Here is a 20,423-nt window from a genome sequence, read left to right as displayed (position 1 = left end):
GGCCTTAGTATATTTCACTGGTACAAGTTTCTTGAGGTGAAGTTGTTTAGCTTGTCTTCGTGTCAACCTAGTCCTTTGACCGAATTCACAATAACCCCATCTTTATATTGTTAGATATCAAGTTTTCATGGAGAAGGATATGAGCTTGAGATAGGCTGCGGAATAGAGTTGAGATAATTCAATTTAATCAACCCAGGCATCTACCTACAAAGCCTAAAACGAAAATGATTTTGCATAATAATACCATGCTTTAGTATGTTACGTCACAATTGTTTACAAAGTGGATATGGAAGCAGCTAATAAGTTTTATTTTTTATTTTTTCCTCAGCAGAACTCACTACATTAGTTACTACGTTTGCAGATTAATGCTATGAACTATATGGTCTGGGAAATTCACCCAGTATTACTTTCTTTTGGAGTTGATGGTTTTGACAACAAATTACCACCATAACCATCCTTTTGATTCTGGTGTTTTTTGCGACTCACCAGCATTACTTTCCTTTGGATCTGGTGGTTTTTGCGACTCACCCGCATTACTTTCCTTTGGATTTGTTGGTTTTGTCAATTCACCCGCATTACTTTCTTCTGAAATAGATGGTTTTAGAACCTCACCAACATGACCATCCGAATTCGATGGTCTTGGCAACTCAGCAACATCACCTTCTGAAGTAGTGATACTTTCTTGAACACCAGATTCTGTGTTGCTCGATGGAATGTCCTTGGAGGAACCAACTGCATCAACTCCTACTTTTGGTAATTCATCCTTTAAATTTGATGATTTGGGAAGCTCACCAACACCACCTTCTGCAACTTTATTTTTAGTATGAGCAGTGATACTTTCTTGTACACTAGTTCCAAGTTTCTTGGTAGAATCAACTACATTAGTTCCTACTTCTGTTGATCCATCCTTTGAAGGTTTTTGAAGCTCACCGTCATTACCTTCTGAAACTTTTTTTATAGTGATTGTTTCTTGAACACTCTTGGTAGAACTGACTGTATTCAGCACTTTGGTCGATCCATCCTTTAAGTCTAAAGGTTTTGGCAGCTCGTTGATATTACCTTCTGAAACTTGCTTCTGAGTAGTTACGGTTTCTTCAACACTCTTGGTAGAACCCACTGCATTAGATCCTACTTCTTCTGATCCGTCATTTAAATGTGATGGTGTCGGCAGCTCAGAGAGACTACCTTCTGACACTTGTTGAGCAGTATGAGCAGTGATACCTTCTTGCACATTACTTTCCATGTTGCTTGATGCAAGCTTCTTGGTAGAATCAACTGCATTAGTTATTACTTCTGTCGATCCATCCTTTGCATTTGAAGGTTTTGGGAGCTCACCGACGTTAGTATCTTGAACACTCTTGGTAGAATCCACTGCACCAGTTACTTCTGGTGATCCATCCTTTAAGTCTGAAGGTTTTAGCAGCTCGTTGATATTACCTTCTGAAACTTGCTTCAGAGTAGCAGTTTCTTCAACGTTCTTGGTAGAACCCACTGCATTAGTTCCTACTTCTGCTGATCCGTCATTTAAATGTGATGGTGTTGGCAGCTCAGAGAGATTACCTTCTGACACTTGTTTAGCAGTATGAGCGGTGTTACCTTCTTGCACACAAGTTCCTGTGTTGCTTGATGCAAGCTTCTTGGTAGAATCCACTGCATTAGTTCTTACTTCTGTCAATCCATCCTTTGCATTTGAAGGTTTTGGAAGCTCACCGACATTAGTATCTTGAACACTGTTGGTAGAATTCACTGCATTAGTTACTCCTGGTGATCCATCCTTTGAGTTTGAAGGTTTTGGCAGCTCAAAGACATTACCTTCTGAAACTTCTTCCAAAGGATTACTGGCAGTCTCTTGTACATTCTTAGTAGAACCCACTGCATTACTAGTTGCTACTTCCAATGATTCATCCTTTGAATTCGACCTTTTTGGCAGCTCAATTAAATTACCTTCTGAGACTTTCCTTTGGTCAGTAGTAACTGTTTCTTTTACACCAGATCTGGCATTTTTTGATGCAGTCCCCTTTGTAAAACTCACTGCATTAATTTCTATTTCTTTATGTTCATCTTTTGAATCTGATGGTTTTGGCTGGTCTCCAACATTAACTTCTAATAATTCCTTTACAGGAGTTTGAGTAGAGACAGTTTCTTGAACACCAGTTCCTATAGTATTTGATGCAATCTCCTTGGCAGAACCCACTGCATTACTTTCTATTTTATTTGATCCATCCTTTGAATTTGATGATTTTGGCAACTCACTGAGATCACCTTTGGAGATTTGCTTCGGAAGAGTAGGGGCAGTTTCTTGAAGACTCGTGGTAGAACCAACTGCATCATTAGTTGCTACTTTTGCTAGTTCATCCTTTGACGATTTTGGCAACTCACTGACATCAGTTTTTGAGACTTCTTTCACAGGAGTAGTGGCAGTTTCTTGAACACCAGATCCAGTATTGCTTAATGCAATGTCCTTTGACAATTTTGGCAGCTTACTGACATCACTTTCTGAGACTTGCTTCAGAGGAGTTTCAGCAGTTTCTTGAACACCAGATCCTGTACTGCTTAGTGCAATGTCCTTGGTAGAACCCACTGTATTATTTCCAACGTCTGTAGATCCATCTTTTGGATTTGATAGTTTTGGCAGCTCACCAACATTATCTTCTGAAACCTCCTTAGGAGCATGATCAGTGGTAACTGTTTCCTGAACAGCAGTTCCTATATTAATTGATGTAATCTCCTTGGTAGTGCCCATTGCATTGGTTCCAAATTCTGTCGACCCATCCTTTGAATTTGATGGTTTAGGCACCTCGCGATCATTAGCTTCTGAGACTTTCTTCGGAGAAGTTTTGGTTCCTAATTCTGTTGACCCATCCTTGAATTTTGATGAAATAGGCAGCACAGGATCATTATTTTCTGAGACTTTCTTTGGAGAATTAGGAGTAGTGACCGGTTCTTTGACACCAGTTTTTGAGACTTCCTTCAGAGAATTAGGAGTAGCAATAGGTTCTTTAACACCAGTTTCTGTGTTGCTTGATGCAATCTCCTTGGTAGAACCCTTTGTACTAGTTTCCACTTTTGACGATTTATCTTTTGAATTTGATGGTTGTGTCTGCTCACCAGCATTAGCTTCTGAGAATTGCTTTGGAGAAACATGAGGCGTGACAGTTCCTTGAATACTTGTTCCTGCATTGCTTGATGCAATCTCCTTCGTAGAATCCACTGCAGTAGTTCCTACTTCCACTGACCCATCTTTTGAATTTGATGGCTTTGGCAGCTCATTAGCTTCTGAGACTTGCTCCATAGCAATATGAGTACTGATAGTTTGTTGGACACCAGATGCTTCGTTGCTTGATTCTATCACCTTGCTTGAGGTGGATTTTACACCCACAGGGGGGTCTGGGACTCCAACTGCATTTAAGTCCTTGATGCTTGAATCTTCTTTTGACTCTGATAAGATGATACGTGGTTCCTAAAATGTCAGAGAAACCATGATTAGACTCCTATATTTTTTTGCATAACCAATGAAAATAATTATTATTAAGGCTTTGGGTGGTCCATAGATGAAAAAATAAAAAATAAAAAAATTTAAAAAAAATGACTGAGCCTAACCAGAAGAGTTGGTTTGACTAATACAAAAGTACAGATCATAGGGAAACAATCAAGCATTATAAATGCAATGCAGAAGCATGGAAATCCAATGGCTGACCGCAGAGAAGTAAACATGGTTAAAAAGAAGATTCTAACAAATTATGAGACCATGGAATTACTTAAAACAACTCCTATAGTAAGACATGCATGAAAGCATCCAGAACCTCTTATGTTGGATGAAATCATATGGGAACTAGCATGCATCATCCAACAAAAAGGATATAGCTGAATGTTGTGGTGGATTAAGTAACAGCAAACAGAAGATCATTGGACAAGGTTTCTTTTTAGATAACAAAAAATTAAAAGAATCATAGCACTAATAGCACCTGAAGATGAATTTTGCAAACCAAAAGTGAAATTTTGAAAAAAGAAAAAAAAAATAGAAAAAAGAGCGCTTCTTCTGTTGATGTAATTCCTCATCGAACAAAAAAAGCATATGTATTGTAAGAAACAATTCTGTGAAAAATACTTCATGTGAATATTTACAATGCCAATTTGTTCTCTCCCACACATACAGTACCAAGATTACACTACAATTCAGTTAACAAACTTGTAAATGGTAACTCAAAAACCAAGAGATTTCATCAGATTCAATAAAATAAATTATAAAATATAAAAAATCAAAAAAGAGCATAGAACAGCAAACACTTCACATAGCAAAATAAAACCAAGTATTTTCTCCTCATGACAACTCTAGGATTTTATTAACTGGTCCATTTATTGAGTCCTTTCTTGAAATAATGGAAATAAGGTGAGCTTTACAAAATCAGTAGGTACAAATAAGCTTCCCTTATAGCTAACTACCTAAGGCTCTAACCTAGCATGCACCTGGAATGTAAAACATATATCTTTGTATAATATTATACATGAGGAAAACAACTATAAAGAACGGATTAATCTTCAGAAATAACACAAAAACTTTGATTTTTTGGAAAGTCAAACTAATATATAGAAAAAGCTCATGTGATTTAAACAGATCTTCAAATACAACTTTCACTTCAATAGAAGAAATATTAATATGGCAACATGATGTCTGATAAAAGTTTGGCATATCCAAGAGACTCATAACTTCATAAGAAACAAAGGGCGCTCAATTTAATTATGCCAAATCAGAGTAACTGACAAAGTCATTTACACTACTTACCAAAAACAAAGACAGTCAGTTACACTATCTGCAACAATAATGCAGTGTTCTAGACAATTCAAGCAATAAACAGGGAAAAGCATTCAATCAATTTAAGTACAACATGATAAGTATGAAATAAGCACTGAAATACAATATGGATAATGATTGCATGACTTACAGGAAATGCAAAATGATCATCAAAAGATGGCATATCGGACAAGAATAAGTTTTTCTCCTCTGCTGGCATTTTATCTTTCGAAGAAACATACTGAGGACTAGAGTCTGTAAAAGCTGCTTTCACATTCAAATTCTTAGGGAGATCATCATTTACATCTGAATGAGAAGCTGTTAAGAAGAGCCGGTTGCATTCCCCAGGATCTCTTCCATTTTCAACTGATGCACGTACATGTGAGGTGGCACCAATCTGTTCATTACCTGAAGTACCCTCTTCTATGATTTTACCATGAAAGTCTGAATCTGTGGCTTGGTCTACGGAGGGAACACGCATTTCAGCCAATGATGGAAGTGTAACCACTTCAGATATTTCTGCTTGAATATCAGAAGAAATGGAGTTAAAGGAAAGGACCTTAGCAGATGCTGGGGGGCTTGTGTCATAGACTGGCTCCTTATGTTGATTGTCATCCAGCATTCCACTTGTAGTTTGCACTTCTGTCTCAAATGGCTCAAAAAATTTTGATCCATCTTTCCTCAAATCTGAAGATTTTTCATCTGCTTCTGATGACGATGACAAGCTTGACCTACTGCTGTTTTTATCTTCAAATGCTTCTGGTTTCAAATAAGTTGCATTAGTAATAGGTTCCACAGGAATAACAAATCCTCCTGTACCAGACAAGCTTGCATTCCCATTCTCCACCTGGCCCAATTTTATTTCCGGCTCATCATGCTGGACATCTTTTTTCCCAGGCCGTTCCATTTCCAGATGATCTAGATCTTCAGAAGAATGCCTTCTATGGTCAACAAGCTCAGAAGCTTGGTATATATTGGAGATCACTTCTGCTTCTTTAACGCGCTCATTGAACTTCCTTTCATCCAGATCTTCTCCGGAACTCACTGACTCAATATCAGGAATGGAACTCAACTTGGAATCACTAGCTTCTCTTGGTAATCTTTGGAATGAGCAATAGCTTGTTTCTTCTGAAGCCAACTGTTCTGGTACAAAAACAGGTCTCCATTTAAGATCTTGCCTCTCTTGCCTGGCATCCCCTAACCTAGATGGTCTAATGCTTGCATGCCTGCAAAAGAATGTATTATTGAGGACAACTGTCGCAAATTCTTGCTCAACATGATCTCCCTTGAGCTCAGGTTTTTCTTCATTTGGCTCATACAGAAGATCAAAGGGGTTTCTTCCTGGTAAGTAAGTAGATGGAGCAGAACCAGGAATGGGTGGCAACCCCATATCATCATAGGAATCATGTGAGAGATCAAAAGGGTTGTGTCTTGTTGTCGAAATTTGTGTTATATTAAAGGGATTTTCAGAAGTATCTAAATCTATCAGATTCTTCTCAGGGTTCTGTCTTTTCGATGCACTTCTCCTTGTAATAAGGTTCTCCAAGCATCGGTTCCTTTCAAGCTCCAAATTCCCCAAGTCCCTGAGATTCTTTTGGTCATCCTCTGTCCACTTGATTGCAGATTTGCTTTCATCCTCTTTACCATCATGTGCTTCTTCCTCATCGCCATCATTATCATCAACCCCATACTCTTCTACTCCTCGACCCCGGATTTCAGTATCCTCATCATCTGACTCATTACTGCCATCATTACTCCTATCAGAGCCAACCCCAGAATCATCAGGGGACATATGAGCAGGTAGTGGAGCATCTAAGTCTAAAAGTGGGTGTAGCTCATCAAGAATTGGAAGGATGTCTGCTATTGAAGCATCTGGTGACGAACTCTCTGCTTGGTCTGAGCCAGAATCTGAAGCCTCATCATCACCACCACCGCCACCCTGTGAAGACTCCGAGTGATCACCTTTGAGGGAAGCCGGCTTCTCAATAGCTTCCACATTCCTTGTCATGGCATCAATCCTGAATTTCTGCTTATGAATGACTCTCTGGTTCTCCAGCTCCTTACTATTTAATTCTCTCTTCTCACTCTCGGTGTAATGAAATGTCTCATCAATAAGAGGCACATAACCAATTGAACCTTCACGATCACTACTGTATCTACTGCAACTCACTTCATCTAAACTCTTTCCTGAGACCTTATCTATAGAAAACCTCCCATTCCTCTCCAAAGTAACAGCCTCATCCGCTGAAATCCGGGTTCTAAGAGAAGCAAAATCATGGGTAATCTTCTTTTGCCTTTTGGTTTCAGGTAATTCTGGCTGGCCGAAAATCAAAAGGGTCCCAAGAAGAACAACAGAGCAGACCAAAACAGGGGATGCAGTCACCAAAACAGAAAAAGCAAAGGGAAAGAATCTCTGCAGAAATGTCAAGAAAAGCAGAAATGCCACAAGAAATGGATGATGGAAAAGTGATCTGTAACATGTTCTGAGTGATGTGGTCACAGATTTCCTGATTTGAACTCCAATTTCTAACACAAACCCCATGTCCTCTGGATAATGGATACAGATATTGATTTCAGCTCCAATCTGTATGAATGAAAAATTTAATGTCTACCCAATCGATCAAAAGCAAAAGAAAAATGATTGTAATAGATTTAGGGAATAATCAGAGAGAAAAAAACCTACCACAAAAGTTGAATTAAAATTTCAGATGGTGATCATGATGAATCCAAGACCTGAAGGCAACAAATTGGTTGAGATTATTGGAAAGAAATAAGAAATGAAATGGAAATTACCTCGGTAGAGAAAGCACTCACCAGAAGAGAGAAAGAAAAAGCAATGTGTTCCTGACTTCCTCAGCTTTGCTCCTCTCTTTCACTTCTTTTTCTTCTCTGCATTTTAGGGACTTAGGGAAAACAGCTACAACAGCTGAATGTTAATGTTATGCATCAATGTACCTGACCATCGGTTTAAAAACCAGAGAAAACAAAATAGCATATGGTGGGAGTTATGCACATATATTCTCCATTGAAACCAATTATTTGCATTAGGAATGTTGATGAGATAGATCTTCAATAATCATTTTGGTTGGTTGGGTTTAGTCCATATGAGACAGATCAGGCCGACCCTCCCATTTGGAGAGTCCAGGAGCCATGCTTTTAGGAAAACTATTACAAATATGTAAATAAGAAAAAATAATATATTCAAAGCAATAATAAATAATAATAAAAGTAGCTTACTTATGCAACATTTACTTGGAACATTGGCTACCAAATCAGAAGCTATTTAGTAGGCCAATTACTAATCCAGTCCATATGAATATACAAATATCATCTTACATATACTAGATTCATTTCTCATGGATTCCCCTCAAAGCCAACAAAGCAGCTCCATATGCAGCCTCGGTTTGAATTGCAGAACTTACAGGCAAACCAAGTACTCTCTCTCTAATCTTTGTCCATTTCTCATTTCTCGCACCACCGCCGGCTGTGAGCACTTCATCAACTTGGGTTGCGCCTAGTTCCTTGAGTAAGTTGTAAGCTTTTGCCTGCTTATTGTACAAGTGAGAAGGTTCCAAAGTCATTAGACCTGAATTTCTACCACAACTGATCAAGCTCGAGTAGAGAGAAGGCAATGTCTATTATCATTACCTCTATACGCGCAATGGATTCAAGAATCCCATGCAAAAACTCCGCCTCACTTTCTGGACGTGGGTGTAATCTGCACAGGAATGAAAACTAATAATCTGCAGCTGATTATTTCTACTTTATTATCATGAAAAAAGATGTGGTCATTGGCTTCTGTTTCCCACATCTAAGCTAGTTGAATATATAATCTTTTCTACAGAAGGCATCTCATTGTGTACTGCTTTTGTTAGGCGAAAGATTGACAATGCTTCCACAAATTAGGATCTAATCATATGTGCAAAAGATACTACTCTAACGCACCACTCATATATTTATTTCCTCTTCCCTTAAAAAACAAGTACCTTGGAGCCATATTCGGATCTGCCACTGGAAATCTCTCTCCAACTGATTGCAGTGGGTAGTAGTCTAGAGGAGAAGCTTCCATGGGATCAATCTGTTCACTCAATTTCTCCAGTTGCTCGTCAGTGAAAATTTGTCTAAGAACTGCTCCACCAGTATTTGAAGCACCTCCAACAAGCCACTTATCATCAAGGCGATGACTATACACCCCAAACCGTGCATCCTCAATCCTAGTAGTGCTCAGCAGTTTTATGGCAAGTGTTGAACCCAAAGAAGTTACCTGGATACAAAGTTTTAGACTATTTGCTAAATAATCAATAGTGGGCATGTGTACATTTGGAAGCAACAAGATCTCAGGAAATTACAAATGCAAGACAACTTATAAAACAGCACTTTGATTGCATTGTAAGCAACAATGTTTGCACAGGATGGGGAAATGCAGAAATAAAATAAGGTGTAAGGAGTTGAGGGGAAAAAAAAAAAAGTCATATGATTTGATGACCTAACCATTAGGCAATGCCTTAAAGAAGTTTCTGACTGAGTAAGAAGGAACACAAGGAACTCACAGCTTTCCCAGGTTGTGTTGCACGAGCTGCTAAAAAAGCTGCTATACTATCAGTGGTTCCTGTGCATACAGCACAATCACTTGGAAAACCTGCAATTACATATTTTATATGTTATCAGGTTAAACTGCTATAAAACATGCTTAAGATATGTACTGCATGGCTTGCAATATTTCGAAATCATAAGTCTTAACCTGAACAAAATGCATAAGTCTTAACCTGAACAAAATCATAAGTCTTAACCTGAATAAAAAGATACAAAATGCATTGCCCTATCAGATACCTTAGAAATTTGAGCACCATTTTTCAGTACACAATTGTACAACTACCACGCTTAGTATAATGTTTAATTTAACTAGCAGAATCAGGAGCACACCAGCTCAGCTGATTGGTGTTTTTTTTTTTTTTTTGGTGCTAAAAAGTAAAAAAGTGTATAATTAGAATTCATTTTGCATGAACTTTTCTCGAAAGCTTCCCTGATATTGTCAGTCGCTAGTTGCTACTATACAAGGTCAATGATCAATACATAAATGGACAACTGATTTGCCTCAAAGAACTTGTTTAAGTGCTATTATTATGCCAATTGCAAGAAAATTTTACCAAAATCCGATCTAATGTCCTCTTTCAAATGACCGATTGAAGTTCCAGGAGCTCTAACAGAAGGTAAAAGTTGTGAATAGGGCTGAGAGAGTAGCCAGGGTGGATAGGATTCAAGCTCAGGATCATAACCAACCTAAAGCATATAAATGGAACTACATTATCCAAACATAGAAATTTAATGCTTCAAAGCTAGAAGATGTAAACATAAACTAGAGAAAAGGGTTACAGAAACTACCTTCAGAGCATTATTATAATCAGACACTCCGAGTTTTCCATGAAGAAGCCACAAAAGCCAATCTGCTTGGTGCAACAGTAGTGCAGATTTTTTATTTGGATCATCATTCTCCCACCAGGAGACAAGCTTGCACAGAGTAGAGGAACCAGAGCAGACTGTATGGTTTGGAGGAGCAATGGATTTAACCGTCGGTAAAGCATCAGGGCAGCTCTCATTGTAGAGGAAAGGTCTCCATAACGGCTCTCCTGTGTTGCTGCATATTCAAAGTCAAATGCCAACTTTGAATTTAATCTTGATGTGGAAAATGGAACTTTACAAGTGAACGCATAAGCATCAAAGCCTTAAGGTAAATTACCTGTCAACAATGAGAGTAGTTGCAGAAGTCCCATCAATGGAAATGGAAGCAATCAGTTTACGAAGATGAGATGGAATGTCTCCAAGAAGTGAGAAGAGTGTGGCCTTCCATGAACGGGCCCAATCCATTTTTTCTTCACTCTTTCTAGACAATGGAAAGAAAATATCAGTTACTTGGGCAAGCAAAATTAGTGAAAATATTCAGAAAAGCAATTGATTCTTCTTGTTAGGTCCACAGTACTTAATTAACTCCTTGATCTTTTAGTTATCCAGTTGTATGTTGAACCAAAGTTTTAACAGCTTTTTGATTCATCTTCCACAAAATTCTGAAACCAATATCTACTGCTGGAATTCTCTCTCATGAGTCATGACTATATCACAATGCTGTGTCAAGCGCAACCCATGTTCTGGGTCCTTTCTTCATAAGAAATTCTCATTTGACAACCTCTCAGAGATACTAGAATTTTCAACTTGTTTAGTGGATAATTATTGACAGAACACATATCAGGGATCCTCTTCATTTCACTATCATCTATGTTATACACGCACACAAACACATACTCCTCAGTAACACAAAGATTGATTGCTACCCATCAGAACAAATGATTCCAAGCATTTTATTTCTTCAATACTTGATTGAAAATAAACGAGCCAAGAACCAAAACATGGAATATTCCTAAAGCAAATGTAGCATACCATGAAAAGAGGGTATTCTCTCTTTCCCTCAGCATGAATTATCCCTCGTTTATCGATAAGGGCAAACCTCGCTCCAGAAGTCCCAAAGTCCAGTCCCAGATAAAGCCGCTCCCCAACTTCAGGTTCACCTCGGTTGCTCCCAAAAGCCATTGGCCTTGGACCTCTTGGTCTTCTCAGTTTGATCAGAGCTCTGTTCAAGTGCAACCCAGTTGGTGGAGATTGCCTTCTTGGACTAGGATACCCTGCAGCGTCAGAATGATGATCAAACACTAGTTTAACACAGCTTGAGTGATAGCAATGACTGTAGCTACTAAAGGAAATGAAAAAAGAAAAGATGGGACGGAGGACCATGTGAGCAGGGGAACAGGAAGGAGCTTGCAAAGGCAGGAATAGGATGATGGTGAACTGAAGCCAGCATTGATACTAGTGACGAGGAGGAGACTTTGCTTAGGATAAAGGGGTCACTGGATTTTCAACCACAGGGGAAGATCGGTCTCTGGAAACTATGTCTTAATTCGTCCAGAAAATAAAATAATATAACTATGTCCGCGGGCGGAATTAGGATTAATAACTTGGGTATTAATGTTCTCTCGCCGTTCGCTATTTTGTGTATTTTAAAATTATTAATAATAAATTACCACTCAGCCCAAGTTCTTCCATGCGCAAGTTCTATTTTGAGGAAATCTGTGCGTAAAGCCCACATCCATGTTCTGTTTGTTTTATGTTAAGTTGAATTTACTAAACTGCCCTTCTCTTAGCTAGGGATATGTTTGTGGTTTAGATCTGGTTTCTTCTTCATTGACAACAAAGCTCTGATTCTCTTCCTATCTTCATCGAATCAATTGATTCTTCATGGAGAATCAACCCCATAATTCGTATTCATACAACTACTCAAGTAATTCACAATCGCCTCTATCTCTTAGTTTGCGTCTTTCTTAGATTTGGTCTTTTTTTTTTTTTTTAAGTTTGAAGCGTTTATTCAGAGATAGATAGACAAATATCATTCTCGATTGCCCAATAGTTCAAAATTATAGTTCAAAAATGAAGTTATCTGTGCAATTGAGAAGCTATGAGGTATGCGATTTTTTGTTTCAAATAATTAAAGTTATTCTTTTTCCTCAATTTCATTGCAATTGGATTCAGTGTTGATTAGTTATGCATGTTGATTTAAATCATTTCTTGCTAATGAAAAATTCTTTTACATATGAAAATTTGAGATGCATAACCTAGACCCACATAGGCATATCTTGTTTGCTAAAACCCTCATAGGCATATTTGGTTTCCTATTAACCTTCGGTAATCATATCTGATTTGTTATTAAGCCCCAGTAGCCATATCTGATTTGCTATCGAACTTTAGTAACCAATATGAATTGTTATTGAACCCTCAGTAGCCATATTTTAGTTGCTATTGACTATGAGTAATGATATTTGATTTGTTATTGAACATTGTTAATAGTTGTGTGATTGTTGTTACTAGTGAATGTTAGTCTATACTTATGTTTGTAGCATTTACTTTTAGTGTTTGTGATTGAATGTTAAGATTTTGGAGTGTATTGATTAGTTGGCCTCTTTGTTACTGAAGGTCAATAACATTTGTGAATATCATCTTCTGAAGGTACTCACTTCATGATTATTCTTCTTGTGTTATATATTCTAATCAAGACTGCTGTTGAGGTTTCCAGAACACATGGATGAAGTTGTTTAATGTGGTCTTTTGGGTCGACATAGTTGGAATACTTATAATCTATCATTTTAAGTTAATTTGTGAGGAACTTGTAGTAGTTTACTTATCTTTTTATAATAAATGAAACTTTGATATTGTAAATTCTATAGAACCTTAATTCTATTTACAATTAGATGTTTGATTATGCTAATTCGAATTCTTTATAATCTTTGTTATTCTTTTCAGTAAGTACTGATGGTCATTAGCAAATATTGTTAATATATTGATGGTCAATAGCAAATATTGTATACTATTGGTCAATTGCAATGGCAGTAAGTATACTTACTCAAGAAAAATGTCAGTTACTAACTGTCAATAGCAATGACAACAAGGATACAAACTCTCAGAAGAAACATCAATATGTATATTGACTCTTAGTAGACTAGTAGTAATGTGGTAAATATACTGACTATTAGTAGTAATTGCGTCTTATTGTTGAGTTTGAACTTATAAGCTTCCAAGGCTCGCTCCACAATTCATATGATTATCATTGGTAACTTTATTTAATATTAATTTATGGAGGCTTACATTTGGTAGTAGATAAAGTTTAATATTGCTACTGACAGTCAATAACAATATCTTAAGATGGAATATATAAATGCGATGGCAATCTCGTAATTAATCACAACTTGAATAAATGCGGTGGCAATCTCGTAATTTATCACAACTTAAATGTTTAATTACAATTTGAATTCCTTTCCGTGGTTTTAAAGTGATCGCACATATTTCCAGCATCCGTGTCCTGCTCATGGTCATTTGACCAACTGACTTTACCTTAATGGTAAAAACCTCTTATTATTAAATAAGAAAATTATGCAATTGAATTTTAACCAAAATGAACAACTTATTTTTAAAGTTAATTCTAAGCGATGAATGAGATAAAAATAAGAAGTAAATTAATGACGAACAATTAAATAGAATATTTTTATGTGTTTGACCAATATACAAAATAGCATCTCTAACTTAAAAATAAAAAATAAAAAAAGTATTTGTGTGTGTGTGTGTGTGTTTTTTTTTTTTAAATAGGCTGGTGCGACTGCTCTCAAGTCTTGATTAATGAAATTGCATAATACAGGGGGGGCATAGAACTTGAACCCCATATTACAATAAGCACAAAGAGAACATCTTGAAATAATACCAGGACTCTCCACTAAATCTATGTATTCTACCAAGCACCAAATAGCAAAGAGCGCACAACTGGCTACTCCATTTTCTTTGAAAAAGCGGTGACATAACGGAAACATTACTCTATCACAAAGAAGCATCATTACAAATAGCGCAGCTTTCCCACTATGTTGCCGCACGGAAACAAATCCGGTGACACTCCATTTCATCCTGTCACTAGGAGGTTGCGTCCATTGATCAAGAAAATGGTTCGCCGCCTCGCTAGGCCAAACAAGGCACACTGAATGTGCATACTGAGACCAAGCCCACGTCGCCTTGATATATAGTAATAAGGACTTGAGCCCGAGCCCAGACCCACAAACCATCAAGCCCAAGCCAGCGTTGATCATCTGAGGCAGCACGTCCATCCGGCACGCATAGTAGTCGTTATTCCGCCGTCGATATCACACCCACCTCCCTGAACACACGCCAGCTGTCCCTCCACTCCGTCGACCTCCCTAACATGCCAACAAGCATCGTCGCCCCATCCAACTGCCCCCTTCCACTGGATGGCTCTAACCAATCCAAAAAATTCTAATCTGATCTGAACCATATAGAAACCGTCATCGCCTTCACCCCCTTGTGTCACCAGGCGACTTCACCTCCGCTAAAGAGAACAACACCAATCCTCCCTGCTAAGCATCGAACCTGACAGAATGACCACGCAATTTGGACCGCGCAAGCACCACTACACAACCTCCGCTTTGACTGGTTTTATTCCACGAACATCCACCACCGGACATGTGATGCCCCGGAAATTCGTATTTATTTTCCGAGGATTTTCCGGAATTTAAATTTTGGTTATTGGATGGTTTCGTGGCTCGTGGACGGAGCGGAAGTGTTTCGGATGAATTTGTATTCGAAAAGTGTGGATTTAGGGGGGGTTCAAGGTTGACTTTTGATACGTTGAAATTCTCCGAAAACTTCCTTCACGAAAGTTGTAGAGCGCGTCGATACGAGTTCGTGGATATGTGAAACGTGGAAATCGGAGTTCGTATGAGGAAGTTATGGCCGTCGGAAAAAGTTTTCATTTTGGTATATATGGGATTTTTCCGGAAAATTATTCAAAAAAATCAGATTTCCATTTTGGGAAGGATTTTTCTCTCTCCTCTCTCCCGAGTTTTCCCAAGCAGCCATCTTCACCGAGCTCGTTCTCCCTCATCCGGCCACCAATCGACGAGATTCTTGTCCCTATCTCTTCCCTCACTCCCATCTAGCACCCTGTGAAGTTTCACTGTGTGGGTAGACCTGTGCACGACGCTACAAGGCCGAGAAGTCGCACGGTGGAGCTGCAAATCTCCTTGATCGGAGTCGGAGATTCCGGCCACCTTTGCCGGTGATTCTTGAGGGCTTTTGGAGCTTGGAGGACGTTGATGCTTCCCACAAGGTGGCTTGCATCGATTCAACTCGTGGAGGTCGAATTTTGGAATTGAAATTCTAGGGTTTCAATCGGTCCGGTTTGTTCTAAGGTAAAATTCGATCGATTGGCTTATAATTGGATTTTGTTGTAGTTATGAAAGTTGAAATTGGGGTTGAGATGAAGAACTTTGGTGTTGGGAGTTTTGTCAAATTCCGACTTTGGGCCGGCGGCGGCGCCGCCACTGTGGTGGTGTTTTCTGGCGGTTTCCGGCCACCTCAGGGATAGTTTATGTTCCTGAGTTCGATCTACTCGTCGATACGAGCATTTCGATATATTGTTTGTAATTTTTGGAGATCGTATGAGCATGTTGTGATTTTTACGGTTTCGGACCGTTCGATGTTTCGATCCGTGAGGATTCGAGCTTCCGATCGACTTGTGGTTTTGGCATATCGATCGTAGAAGTATTCGGGAGACATTGGGTGCTCTCGGATGTGGTTTCGCCTCGATTGGCGTCACTTTGGAGATTTTAGTTCAAAACAGGGGTTTCGGACTTAAATCGTTTGTGGATTGTTGCTAAGTTGAAACCGTATGTGATTAGGTACTTGGGAAGTATTCTTGGACGGTTGTTTTGTGGTTTGGCTGCTTTGTTCTGTATTGAAGACGCAGCGGGAGTTTTAAGGTGAGTAATCTCACAATGTTCAATTATGAACGGATTTAATTGGTTGATTTTGATTTGCTTTCGAAATGAACTATATATGATATTGGTGGCATTTCTGAGTGGATGACTATGTGTGTACATATATATATTATGGGATATATATATATATATATATATATATATATATATATATATATATATATATACATATGTATTCATGTTTTGGTGGGTTGTGGATTGATGAAAACAATATGCATGAATTGATGCGTTTTATTGTTTTGGGTTGTGGCTTTTCGGAAAACAAATGGTGGGAAATGGTATTTCTATTGTTTTGAAAAGTGTTTTGAGGATGTGAGAGTCACAGGTTGTGATTTCTCCTTTTGGGTTGATTTAATGTTTTGATCCGACGACCGGTGGTCTGAGGATGTGAGAGTCACAGGTTGTGATTTCTCCCTTTGATTTGATTTAACGTTTTGATCCGACGACCGGTGGTCTGAGGATGTGAGAGTCACAGGTTGTGATGTCTCTGTTTGATTTGTTTTGACATTTAGGGTCTGGAGCGACTCGTTTAATGTTTTGATCTGAAGGTCAGGTTGGCCTAAGGATCCGGGGTTGCAGGTTGCATCCTCATGCAATGTATATCGTAAGGTTGAACCTTGGTCGAGGTGACAGGTTACGATATATTCAGTTAGAGCTCTAGTCTGTCTGCCATGGTACCTCATGGATCTAAGTAGGTTACTTACGATTACTGGGTACGTTTTTTGTCCAGGTTGGACTAAATGAATCATATGCTATTTGTTAGGTTAACGATAGGTATGATTGATGTGCTTATGTGTTTTGTCCAGGTTGGACCGATTTGATGTATTTTGTCTAGGTTGGACCGATTTGGTGTATTTTGTCCAGGTTTGACCGATTTGATGTGTTTTGTCCAGGTTGGACTGATTTGACGTATTTTGTCCAGGTTGGACCGATTTGATGTGTTTTGTCCAGGTTGGACTAAATGAATCATATGCTATTTGTTAGGTTAACGATAGGTATGATTGATGTGCTTATGTGTTTTGTCCAGGTTGGACCGATTTGATGTGTTTTGTCCAGGTTGGACTGATTTGACGTGTTTTGTCCAGGTTGGACTAAAAGAATCATATGTTATTTGTTAGGTTAACAATAGGTATGATTGATATGCGCATGTGTTTGTCCAGGTTGGACCATTTTGATGTGTTTTATCCAGGTTGGATCGATTTATCATATTTGAATTGTTAGGTTAACGATTTATATGATTTTGCCACTGTGTGACTTTTGTGATTTCCTTTTGGGAAAAGAGTATTGTTTTGGGAAGCATGGTATGTTTTCCTTATTCTCAAGTCGAAAGGTTTTCCTCGTGTTTGGCGTGAGTTGTGCGGGCTTTTATCATATTTGAATTGTTAGGTTAACGATTTATATGATTTTGCCACTGTGTGACTTTTGTGATTTCCTTTTGGGAAAAGAGTATTGTTTTGGGAAGCATGGTATGTTTTCCTTATTCTCAAGTCGAAAGGTTTTCCTCGTGTTTGGCGTGAGTTGTGCGGGCTTTTATCCCGTGATTTGGTGTGAGTTGTTTTGAGTTACTCATACGGGCTTGCAAAAGCTTACCGGGTTTGTTGTGTGACAACCCGGTGCACTATTCAAACGGTGTAGGGGTTAATCCTGCAGGTCAGGGTAATCGTGGCTGAAGCTGAGGTAGCTTGTTGGCAGCAGAACTGGTAGGAAGCAAATTTGATTGGCTTTGCCATTGTTATGACTTCCACTTTGTAGTAAACTCTGAGGAGCTTTTACGTTTTATCTTGTTGTTGACAATTTAATTCGTAAGCTTATGTAATATATGACTCTGTGGGCGGGTCAATATTGACATAGTGGGTTCAGGGCATCAATATGTATGTTGTATAAAGGGAAAAAGTTTTCCAGGTATTTGGTATTGATGGCTGAACGTTCACGCATGTATAATTATGGGGTTATATATCGATTTTTAATTTTGTTAAAAATCAGGGGCGTGACAGGACAATGGGTCAACTCTGACCCGTCCGACAACGCCTCCACGAGGACATGTCGCTAGATGGGATTTGGTTTTTTCAAACAACTGCAGAGGCGGCCCTCTAGGGTTTCGCTCTTAAGAGAAGAGTTTTTTTTTCTTTTCTCTGTATATACACAAACTAGTTTATCCTCATAACCTAATGCATCATCTAAACTTATTCCGTAAATATTTTTTCGATTAAATTATGTTTAGTCCCTGTACTATGACCCTTTTTTCGTTTCAGTCCCTGACATTCTAAATTAATCTGAAAAGTCCCTAACGTCAAAATTTCCGTTTGATTGGTCCCTCCCGTGACAAATTAGAAGTTGGCCTTAGGTAAAATGTCCAATATACCCCTCTGTTATTTCTTTTTCATTTTTAATTTCTTTTTCTCCTTTTATTTTTATTTTTTCTTTTTAATTTCTTTTTCTCCTTTTTTTTTTCTTTTTTCTTTTTAATTTCTTTTTTTTCCTTTTTTCCTTTTTTCTTTTTAATATCTTTTTTGCTTTTTCTTCTTTTTTTCTTGTTCCTTTTTAATTTCTTTTTTTTTTTCTTTTCATTTTGCCTACTTTCTCCTTCCTCAACCCACCAATCCTATTCCGATCAAACTCCACAACCCATCTGTTTCTCTCCCCAAATTGAAACCAAACCCAGCAAAGATCTAGCTTGGCGGTGCAGAGATGGACATCGAGCAAAAGCAAGAGGCTAGGAGCTGATCGATCACTTCTTCACCTTCTCTGAAGCCATCTCCCTATGTTGGGATCCGCCCTTGCCTCCATCATCGCCGACGCCATCTCCCAAACACAAGCAGATCCCAATCAGCTCGGAAATTCGCCGCTAAACCACTCCCCTCTTGTTTTCACAGCCTACTTCTCTCTCTCCCACTCAAATCTCACTTTCTCTCTCCACATCAAGCCTCAATCTGGAAACTTTTCACTGAAAACTACCATTTTTTCAGACCCTGAGGTTTTTGGGTCTTGCTCCAAATGGTGATTTGGATTTTGGGTCCGGTTGAAATGATGGTTTTTGATGGCCAAGTTGACCAAAACCAGAAGTGAAGAAGAAGAATAGTGATGGAAAAGGAAAATGGCCGCCGGCGTGGAGAATAATAATTGGGGTTTCGGGTCGATTTGGATTGGTTCGCCGACGTGGCACTACCGATGCAGCATGATACGATGGTCATTAAAAAAAAAAAAAAAAAAATTAAAAAGGAAAAAAGAAAAACAAAAAAAAAAGGGTCGCCGGCATGGAGAACAAGAATTGGGGTTTTGGGTCGATCTGGATTGGTTCGCCGACGTGGCGCTACCGATGCAGCAGGATTCGATGGTCATTAAAAAGGAAAAAGAAAAAAGAAAAAAGAAAAAAAAAGAAATTAAAAAGGAAAAAGAAAAAAAAAGGAGAAAAAGAAATTAAAAAGGAAAAAGAAATAACAGAGGGGTATATTTGACATTTCACCTAAGGCCAACTCCTAATTTGACGCGGGAGGGACCAATCAGACGGAAATTTTGACGTTAGGGACTTTTCAGATTAATTGAGAATGTTAGGGACTGAAACGAAAAAATGGTCATAGTACAGGGACTAAACAGAATTTAATCCTATTTTTTTTCATATATATTCTTATTAATTTTAGTAAACACTTAATGAAAATGTATTTTTAAGAACTACTGTGCTAGTTTTCTATTAATTTTTGTTATCAGACTTTTGACTTCATATCAAAAGATGTTATTTATTATGATTTGTAATTACTGTGCAATATTGGGAGAGGGGTCAGCTAGAAAGAACACAAACTTTTATATAATTTTCATTAGTTAATTAGAAGTTTTGTCAGATTGCTTTGGGGGGTCTGAACCCCTTCAGGCCTATAAGTGGTTCCGCATCCATGGCCATGAGAGGCTTGTTAGACCTTTTTTTTTTTTTTTTTTGAAATGGGCTGGTGCGGCTGCCCTCAAGCCTTAATTAATGAAATTGCAGAATACAAGGGGGGGACGTAGAGCCTGAACCCCAGATTACAATAAGCATAAAGAGAACATCCTGAAATAATACCAGGATTCTCCACAAAATCTATGTATTCAAACAAGCACCAATTAGCAAAGAGTGCACGAATGGCTACTCCATTTGCTTTGACATAACGGTGACATACCGGAAAGATAACTCTATGACGAAGAAGCATCAATACAAATAGCACAGCTTTCCCACTATGTTGCCGCACGGAAATATATCCGGCGACACTCAATTTCATCTTGCC

At 38.4% G+C, this 20,423-nt stretch overlaps 2 protein-coding genes across 3 annotated transcripts; both read right to left on the bottom strand.

The window, feature by feature from the left end:
- Positions 1-241: 241 nt before the first annotated feature.
- LOC133738516 (uncharacterized) lies at positions 242-7,868 on the bottom strand. The gene is made up of 4 exons (XM_062166072.1): positions 7,607-7,868; positions 7,476-7,525; positions 4,944-7,376; positions 242-3,460 (listed from the first exon to the last, which is right to left on the bottom strand). Exons 3-4 carry the CDS (start codon positions 7,332-7,334, stop codon positions 440-442), a joined length of 5,412 nt encoding a protein of 1,803 aa, XP_062022056.1. The 5' UTR covers positions 7,335-7,376; positions 7,476-7,525; positions 7,607-7,868; the 3' UTR covers positions 242-439.
- Positions 7,869-7,990: 122 nt separating this feature from the next.
- On the bottom strand, positions 7,991-11,766 carry LOC133738517 (D-ribulose kinase). Of its 2 annotated transcripts, XM_062166073.1 has the most exons (9): positions 11,573-11,766; positions 11,225-11,466; positions 10,530-10,669; positions 10,175-10,427; positions 9,940-10,072; positions 9,343-9,431; positions 8,779-9,056; positions 8,441-8,510; positions 7,991-8,337 (listed from the first exon to the last, which is right to left on the bottom strand). In XM_062166073.1, the coding sequence occupies exons 1-9, from the start codon at positions 11,640-11,642 to the stop codon at positions 8,140-8,142; spliced, it is 1,473 nt and encodes a 490-aa protein (XP_062022057.1). In that variant the 5' UTR covers positions 11,643-11,766; the 3' UTR covers positions 7,991-8,139. The 2 variants fall into 2 exon arrangements, with proteins under 2 accessions (XP_062022057.1, XP_062022058.1); XM_062166074.1 differs by lacking the exon at positions 11,573-11,766 and having other exon boundaries at positions 10,530-10,673; positions 11,225-11,358.
- Between the last annotated feature and the right edge of the window lie 8,657 nt (positions 11,767-20,423).

This window comes from Rosa rugosa, chromosome 3 (assembly GCF_958449725.1).
Source record: "Rosa rugosa chromosome 3, drRosRugo1.1, whole genome shotgun sequence".
In the NCBI taxonomy this organism is placed as follows: Eukaryota; Viridiplantae; Streptophyta; class Magnoliopsida; order Rosales; family Rosaceae; genus Rosa; species Rosa rugosa.
Note: the sequence above shows the minus strand (reverse complement) of the source record. Positions and strands in the feature narration are given on the sequence as shown.